Source organism: Lactuca saligna, chromosome 7 (genome assembly GCF_052625555.1).
Source record: "Lactuca saligna cultivar CGN05327 chromosome 7, ASM5262555v1, whole genome shotgun sequence".
Taxonomy (NCBI): Eukaryota; Viridiplantae; Streptophyta; class Magnoliopsida; order Asterales; family Asteraceae; genus Lactuca; species Lactuca saligna.
The window spans coordinates 167,644,388-167,653,766 of record NC_136423.1 but is presented as its reverse complement, the minus strand read 5'-3'; the positions used below and the strand labels follow the sequence as shown (position 1 = coordinate 167,653,766).

The 9,379-nt window shown below is 34.4% G+C and overlaps 1 protein-coding gene across 1 annotated transcript; it reads left to right on the top strand.

Annotated features, from left to right (window-relative positions):
* The first annotated feature begins 5,337 nt into the window (after nucleotides 1–5,337).
* LOC145004332 (sodium/calcium exchanger NCL-like) lies at nucleotides 5,338–9,379 on the top strand. Its single transcript, XM_078963221.1, has 7 exons — nucleotides 5,338–5,798; nucleotides 6,612–6,797; nucleotides 6,892–7,073; nucleotides 7,165–7,310; nucleotides 7,388–7,664; nucleotides 7,750–8,055; nucleotides 8,883–9,379. The coding sequence occupies exons 1-7, from the start codon at nucleotides 5,417–5,419 to the stop codon at nucleotides 9,129–9,131; spliced, it is 1,728 nt and encodes a 575-aa protein (XP_078819347.1). The 5' UTR covers nucleotides 5,338–5,416; the 3' UTR covers nucleotides 9,132–9,379.

Here is a 9,379-nt window from a genome sequence, read left to right as displayed (position 1 = left end):
AATAGGTTTTTCGTTGGTGAAGTCTTTGTAAGTGCATACCCCGGAACGACCATGGCTTTGGTCATTTGTAAAGCTGTTTATTCCTCCTCCTGACCCGTTGTTGCTCATTTGAGCCATCGTCGCGGTTACAACAGTTTGGAACATAGCTGCATCCATAGCTGGAGGGGGGTGGTGGAAGTGATGGTGGAGTTGAGTTTCTGCGTGCTAATCTACGAGGATGCATGTTCTGGTAGAGAGAATAAGAATGAATACTATAAGTTTCTAATGTTTTGACAATCGTGTACTAGAGGGTTAGTTGTATCTTGTAATTTGTTTTAACTTTAGTTTTTGGTTTCAAAGTAGGTACAACAATTTAGTTAATCTCATAAGTTTCGAGAGGTATATAAAGAAGTACTTCATATATATATATATATATATATATATATATATATATATATATATGTCACACCTAAGGTGTGTTACATTATGCTTCTTGTTTAGGAAAATTCGACCTATCTAGAGGTCTCCGTTTACAGATACAAAGGAAATAAGGGAAAAACTTTATCTGAGGTCCTATTTTATATCAAAATTGTTGGAGTTGAGCAAGTTCTACTTGCGGCGTGTTGCACGTTTGGAGCTAGATTCGGCATCCGACAGCTTGACTCCCATCAGGTGCCTTTCAAGATCTGCTTGTTGTTCCTTCATCTCTCTTATTTCTGCTAGTGCGTTCACCATTTGATTTTGAAGCGTCCCTGTGTAGATTTGGGTATTTTCGTGTAGTCCTTCCAGACGACGAATTTCTGCGGCGTTACCCTGAGTAGCAGCATTGATCTCGTGAACTCTGGCTGCTTGCTGGTCCGCATGGTAGTTCTGGGTAGCTATAGTGCCCACAATAACAGGAAGTGCTCGATCAGCTGAGCCTCCCCCACTGACATTGTAAAAATCTCGACACATGCCGAAAGGAGGGCGTACACCTAGTTGGCGGCTCCAGTAGTAGAGATGGCTTCCCTAGATGGGGATGGGTCCTGGGTGATATGGTCTGACTTCGGGAGGATGAGGAGCGGGAGGGTCGATCACTTCTGGCTTGGAGTCTGTTCCACTAGCAATTTCCTCGACCTCCTCGTCGACTTCGAATTCCTCTTCGACTTCGAATTCTTCTTCGACTTCCTCCTCGATTTCCTCCAGGTCTTCTTCTATCCAGCCGCCGTTGCCTTGGTTTGGGTAGTAGGGGTCTCCCGGTAAAGGGAATCCGACTATTTGTTTGTACTAGGATAAAGGTATGAGGATTTTATAAGAAAATAAATTTCTATTTAACGACATCCTACATTTAACTATATCTTACGGAGTGCAAGTTTTTCATTTTACTATTATCTATAACAATAGTCCTTTAGTATTTCAAATTAGCGAATCTAAAATACTTTTATTTGGTAAGTTTTTGGCTTGTTGTCCACTACGACCATTCCTCAACGTACATTGGTCAAATCCAGGATAAATATAGTTGATCAGACTATATTTATTCTTGATTTTATTACATACCCCGAGGCTCAATCGTACTGTCGCAACTTGCCCTAATACTTTTTAGAAAACTTGTCATGATACGAGACTGATACATGCGAGTAAAAATGTATGTATTTAAAAGAAAATATATTTTTACGAAAACGTTTTGTCAGAGGGTTTTTGGTTCCCGTTGCATTTATAGTTTGTATATCTTATGTTGTTCGACATACTTAGTTCACTATAAACAATGCTCTGATACAAATCTGTCACACCCCCAAACCAGAATGGCGGAAACATTCGGGGTGGATGACTTCACGTAGTATCATAACAATTGAATATTGTAAAGAAAGTAACACAACCATCATATATATAATAAAAACATATATTGTTGCGTTATACATATTTCCAAAAGAATATTACAATATGATGATGTAAATGTTTAATAATAAACGTCCTTAGCGTTCCTTCTTCAAAAGCTGGTGGTTACCTGTATTACTGATTCCCTGAGAAATACAAGTGGTTTCGAAAAAGCGTCAACAATTAAGTTGGTGAGTTCATAAGTGTTTTGTATTGAAAAGTATGTCCTTTTGGTAGCAAATCAATGAACAAGGTTTTCAGAAAATCCAATATTTTCTATAAATAGTTTGATAAGTTCTCAAAGTTGGAGTGCGTTAGTGTTTTTCACACTTGAATGATAAAGATAAACTTTGTGCTCAAAATACTGTAGAAAACTGAATGCATATATGAATCTCGTAAATCAAACTTGTTTTTATACATTCATGTGAGTTTTATAACCATACTATTGACACTGACTGGCTGTAACAACATTCTTCAGGTGTTGTAGTGTTATGACATTTGTCACCCCATACCTACCGGTCTAACTGTAGCTAACAGTTTAGGTGCGGGGTTGTTAATCCCGTATAGATCTATACACAAGTATCACGCTCTCCCTCCAAGAGATTATGGTATATAATACAGGACTTGAAATGCATACATAAGAGTACGTTGAAGTTTGAATATCTCACATCGCTTAGTATAAATAGATTTACGATAAGAAATACATTACTTCATTTTGTTTGAAAGTATTTCGTTTTTCAAGATGTATACGTAAGAATGTATGAATAACTTGCTAACTATACCCATTATAGTTTTTCAGAAAGTATGTTCCATTTGATGAAAATAACTTGATGATATACTAGCTTTTTATACGTAAAGTAATATGTTAGTATTGATAATCAATAAGATAGATGTTACATTTATGTTTATAAAACGATACTTTTACTTGTATTGTACTTGTATTTCCCCCCTAAAACATGAAAAGACTTGAAAGGTAGGGGTATGAACTCACTTGTTTGGCTTGAAGAGAGTGGGGCTAGAGTCGAGCAGAACTTCAACCGCGAAAAGCTGCGTCTTCGAGCTCTGTGGGGATCTCGGTAGCGTAGAACCTTCGTCGGGGGCTCGGGTATGGAAACTGAGGGTGTCGGGACAACTTCTGGTGTTTGAAAGTATGTGACAGTGAGTGGAAGTTTGAGAATGTGTGCCAAAAATCTGTAGCTTATGCCATCTATTTATAGTGCTGGAAAGGTGCGTATGCTGGGCGTACCACCGGAGTACGCTAGGCGTACTTCGATTACGATGGGCGTAACTTTGCGTAATGGCTTACAACTCGAGTCTAGCTAGGCGTAGAGCTGCAGCCGATGGGACTCGACCCTGCTCCTATGTACGCTGGGCGTACCCCTACATTACGCTGGGCGTAATCCTGGCTTCCATCTTCTAAATTCCGTAACTTTCGCGTACGGTCTCCGTTTTTCGCGTTCTTTATATCCACGCGTAGGTGAGATTATGCTCTACAACTTTCATTTAGACTCTGTTGGCTAGTTTTGAATTTATTTTTAATGATATGTTTTTAATAGGCTGGGACTGCTAAAGTTCGTTAAAAATTCATAGCTTCTTTATCCGACGTCGGTTTTCGTTTGTCTTTTTATCATTTTACTCCTATTGTAGAGGCCTTCAACTTTCGTTTAAGTTGCGATAGCTAAATAACGCTCGATCTTCAATTCGAGTTTTTAGCCCTCTACTACGTTACGAAACTTAGAAAATTCGTAACTTCTTCATATGAGGTCCAATTTGGGCGATCTTTTTATGTATGTTTACAGCTTAACGAACTCTACAACTTTTGTTTAGATACTTAAGGCTAAAATGTATTTTATTGTAATTTCACTTTTTACGTTTAAATAATGTTTTAACGGTGTGTCGTAAATATTCGAGTGGTTATAACTTCTTCAATATAACCCGGTTTTGAATGTTCTTTATGTTTTTGGAAACCTTGGCACGATATCTAATATTTGATGCATCCCAATTTAGAGATATTTGAAAACTTTATTTTTGAGGTTAATTTCGTTGATTCCAAATAGTTTTCGTTGTATTTGACTTTTGAGTGTTACACTGCTTTCGGAAAATATAGGGTTGTCATAGTTATTGTCGTGACTATTATTTTTATGAAATCATTCTTTTAATTATTATATTTTTAAGAGTTGTATTTTGAAATATTTTCACATCATAGCGTTGAATTTCCAAAATTTTAATTACAAAATGGTTTTTAGAAAATCTACATTTCGATGAGTGCAATATAATTCAATGCATATAAATATGATTAATTTTATTGATTGTATTGCTTATTTGATAGATTTTACAAAATATTCTTTTTTGACTTTTGATTTTAAAATTTTCTTATGTCATTTTCATTGATTTAAAAATGCTTTTTGCATATAGTTTTTATATAATAACATTGAGTTATATTTTTTATATATAATATATTAGATTAAGTTATCAATGTTATTAAGTGTTTGATCAATTATACTAATTAATACCATTAAAGATGATCTAAATTATGAAAATGATTTATTTATTTACTTAATATCTGTCAAAAACGTTCACGGGACATTTAATGTTTTAAAATAAGTTTTTTAATTAGTTAACCATGACAATAGTTAAAGATAATACTCAATCAAATAAATAGGCTTTAAATTAGTTAATCATAATAATAGTTAAAAGCATCATGAAATCAAAAATTGTATTGGAAAATTTGATTACCATATATGTTTATCTTATTATATTATTCAAAAAACTTATGATTTCATATATCAATCGTAATATATGAATTATTATTTCTTAATTAATGTGAATAACTATATAATGTTAATTTACGCAGTGTGTATGAATCAGCATAATATTTGTAGTATTTTTATAAGACCGGTAAAACCGCCGGTAAGTGTTGGGTATTTCTATTAATATTAGTTTTAGATAGATGTATCCATAAACTACATTGTTATATGCTAAATTTTAGATTTGAGAACAACATTTTCAAACATTTATAATATGGAAGTAATGCTTGTTCGGAATCCAGAATAGCACTTTAGGATACAAAATGATTCTTCGGAACAAAACATTTTAGACATAATGATCATTTACCAAGAGACAAATAACTTGATCATTTTAAATCTTATGATATTTTTGTCAATAACCCAAACATAAGACTATTTATTTTTATTTTTATTTGTAGTATTTTACTTTTTTATGGTTAGTCATTCTAGAAATAGCAAAATTTTAATCTTATATTAAAGGGTGTTAAAATGTGCGTTTCGAAAGTGGTTATATGATACAAATATCCTTCTAGTTATATAATTAGTTAATGGGTGGAATGATTAAAATAGATTAATAAATTTACTTTTATATTTTAATAACCACTTTGCTTAAAATACTTGAAGAAAATAATCAATCATGTGAACAATAATATTATTTTTAAGCTTTTGAGAAAATGGATTTTGAATGGTATTTATTATTATTTATTAAGAGACAATATAAAACGAGACTTTCGGACTCTCTTGTGACGGTTAATAGATCCCATCACCACTGATTCACGCCGATCGTCGCCGGCCACATGGCGCACACGTCGCTCATCTTACTCACAATCTCATCTCTCCTCATCTTCACCGTCGTCGGCCGTGTAATCACCACCACTTCAACATCAGATCTCGTCTCCGACGGCGTTCACGATGGATACGGCGGCGTACTCCGTCTTAATCCCTTCGTATCAGCTGAAGAACCAGAAGCTTGTGAACAGTCGTACGGATTCTTGCCTTGCACCAACACAGCACTTGGCAACCTCTTCCTCATTTTAGTCTATGGTTACCTCATGTACCTCGCTGCTACCTACCTCTCTGCTGGTAGTGAGCTGCTACTCGAGATTTTAGGGCCAGGTCTTGTTGGCGGATTATTGCTTCCAATTCTCGGTGCTCTTCCCGATGCCATGCTTATTCTCGGTAAACAATTTTAATACATAACTAGTACTAAATCGTTCTGATTTCTATCTCAATGTTGCCTCCTCTTTTGCTTCTCAGATATAAGATCTTAGTTCAAATTAACTTTTCATCTCGATCCGATGATTACGAAAAAGGATTCGAAATATAATTCTCAGTTATTTTTTCTTTTCTTTTGTTTCGATTCTACAGGGATTCTAAATAGAATCCTCCTATTCCTTGTTATTTTCTTCTTCGGAATTTTGAATTCTATTTATTTATTAATATTTGTCGAAATTCAACTCGATTTCTATTATCCTCTCTATTTGATTATGTTGTAAAACTTTTTGACGAACTTGCCAATTTGTCTCCGCATTATTACTGGTTCAGATTAAAAGTAGGCAAGTAGTCAGATCAATGTGTGGGGCTTTTCATCTCCAGATCCAGAATTACACTTTTGCTAGAATCCAATTCCTATTAAGGATTTTCTATTGATTAAGATCGGAAAAAAAAAAAAAAAGATCGGCAAAGATATTTTGAGAGCAACGTTTAAGCATAAAAAAACCTCAAATTAAAGAAAAATCGTAGTTCAGAGTATATGCTTAAAACTTTCATTTTAAACAAAAAAAAAAACTCATAACCTAAAAACTAGGTTTTAGGTTTTATGTCATTTTACGCATTTAAAAAGCTTACTGCTACTTTTACCCCACACTTTTACTCAAACTTCCAGCTTCCACCTATTATTAGTTACAACATCAATAGATCTCTGAGAAGTAATTCCTAACATTTTATACATATGTATATGAGTGTATCTTACAATCTACTTCCTTCTTGTAGTATCTGGATTATCTGGAAGTGTTGAAGTTGCTCAAGATCAGGTGTCTGTAGGAATGGGTTTATTAGCTGGCTCAACAGTCATGCTTATCACTGTAATATGGGGCACATGCATCATTGTTGGGAAATGTGATATAGAAAACTCAGTTGCAGTAGATAACACAGATACTAAAGGCTTCAGCTTACTAGGTACTTTACAGTTTACACTTTACAGTTTACAGTTTACATCCCTCCTCTCATCAAACATTCCAAGAAGGGTAAATCAGTAATTTAACCACTGCAGGTTCTGGTGTAAGCACTGATATTTGGACAAGCTATTCTGGGATGATCATGGCTGTATCTGTCATCCCATTTATCGTTGTTCAATTCCCACAAATTCTGCATTCAGATTCTGGAAGACACTTGTCTGTTTTACTTGGTCTTATAGTCTCTGTTTCTCTTTTGATTGCATACTGTATTTATCAGGTAAGTAAATATTTATATTTTATACCACAATGCATTTCAAAATTTCAATTGTTAATGTCATTTCATTTGAGAATCTTTTTTTTTTTTTCAGGTTATGCAGCCTAAATTACAAAAAAGACGCCTTGCTTTTGCAAAACACAAGCATGTAAGATCTAGAATTCTTAAGTACTTAAAGATGCGTGCTCTTGGAAGACTCTTGACTGATCAAGGTGAACCTAACAAAGAAGTTCTAGAAAAGTAAGTTTTTAATTTTTATAACTTTTGTGTATTTCAGTGATTTAATAAACTTATACAAAAATGTATGAATATGACAGGCTATTTAAGTCGATTGATGTGAATGGAAATGACAAGCTTTCACATACTGAGTTAAGGGCATTGGTTGTGGGAATGAGATTACATGAAATAAATTTGAAAGAAGAAGACGCTGTTGATAGAGTTATGAAGGATTTTGATACTTCTCAGAACAATGAGATTGATTTCGATGAATTTACTGAAGGAATTGGAAAATGGCTTGAGGAGGCCAAGACTTCTAAAATAACTACTCCTATTGCTGGACCTGACACGTTGAAATACATTCATGACTACTATGAGGTAGGAATGGAATCTCCAATTCCAATTCCAATTCCAATTTAATGAAACAAAAACATCATGACATAAAAAAAAGTGAATTTTACAGGAGACGAAAAAGCAACATGATCTTCTAGGAGACGATGCGGGGGAAGATGAAGAGGAAGGGGTGGATGATCCACGTGGCACCACAATAAAAGCTGTTCTATTTTTAATATTGGGGACGATAATTGCAGCGTCTTTTGCGGATCCACTTGTGGGTGCAGTTGATGGGTTTTCAGCAGCAACGAGCATTCCTTCTTTCTTCATCTCCTTCATCGCGTTGCCATTAGCCACCAATTCCAGTGAAGCTGTCTCTGCGATCATCTTCGCCACCCGTAAAAAGAAAAGATCCGCCTCCCTCACATTCTCCGAGGTTCGTTTTTCTCTCTCTTTTTTCATGATTTAAATATTGAATTGAGTAAATTACATGAATGGTCCCTATGGTTTAGGATAATTTGCATGTTTGGTCCCTAACTTATTTTTTTAACTCAGAAGGTCCCTACTGTTTATTTTTGTTACGCGTTTCGTTATTGTCTTACCTAAAACGATTATTTTTCCTTTGATTTTTTAATTTATTTAAATAAACACACCCTTAACCCCACTCGTTTACCTAATCTTACCTATCCATCTATTTTCCTTATTTAAATAATAGTTTTAGGTAAGAAAGGGACAAAATGCATTACAAAAACAAACAGTAAGGACCAAATGCGTAACAAAAACAAACATTATGGACCAAATGCGTAACAAAAACAAACATTATGGACCTTCGGAGTTAAAAAAATAAGTTACCATAGGGACCATTCATGTAATTTACTCAATCTAAAATGAGTTTTGCGACCAAAATTGCAAAAATTAGTTATATAAAAAGTAGTCATTTTACTTTTATTTATTGATTTATTTTGCATCATATTACATTTTTGGTCCTTGGGGATAGTTGATTTTTCCGATTTTGGTCCCAAAAAGTTGTCTTGTGATTTTGGCACTTGTTTCAAGTGTTTGTGATTTTGGGACCAAAATGGCAAAAAATCAACTGACCAAAAGTAGCCATTTTACTCAAAACATGGAACAAAACCAACAAAAAAAGAAAATTAAACTTATTGGGACCAAATTTGCAAAAAACAACAGTACATAGGGACGAAAAATGTAATTTACTCTAAATGAAAGGATATCTTACTGTTTAACCTTTAATTTGTTTTACAGTTATATGGGGCAGTAACGATGAATAATATCCTGTGCCTATCGGTGTTTTTAGCACTTGTGTATGTTCGGGGATTAACATGGGATTTTTCGTCTGAAGTGCTTGTGATTCTCATTGTTTGCATTGTGATGGGCGTTTTCGGAAGTTTGCGTACAACTTTTCCTCTATGGACATCTTTCATTGCTTTCGCCCTCTATCCCTTCTCTCTTGTTTTGGTGTATGTTCTTGACTATGTCTTTGGGTGGTCATAGTCGTAGATTGAAATTTGAAGGGCGTTTTGGGAAAAAAAGAGTGTTTTGTATTTTCTATTGTTTAAAAAAATGAGATCTGTAGAAAAACTAGAAACTCATGAGAACCACAGTTTTACTGCTTTTGGTTATATCCGGATTTACCTGATTGGCATGCGATTTGCTTTTATCTTTTTGTAAACGAATACGAATGGATACCATGTGTAGTTGCGTAATGGATTGAATTATATGTAGCCATTTTGCACGTTTAA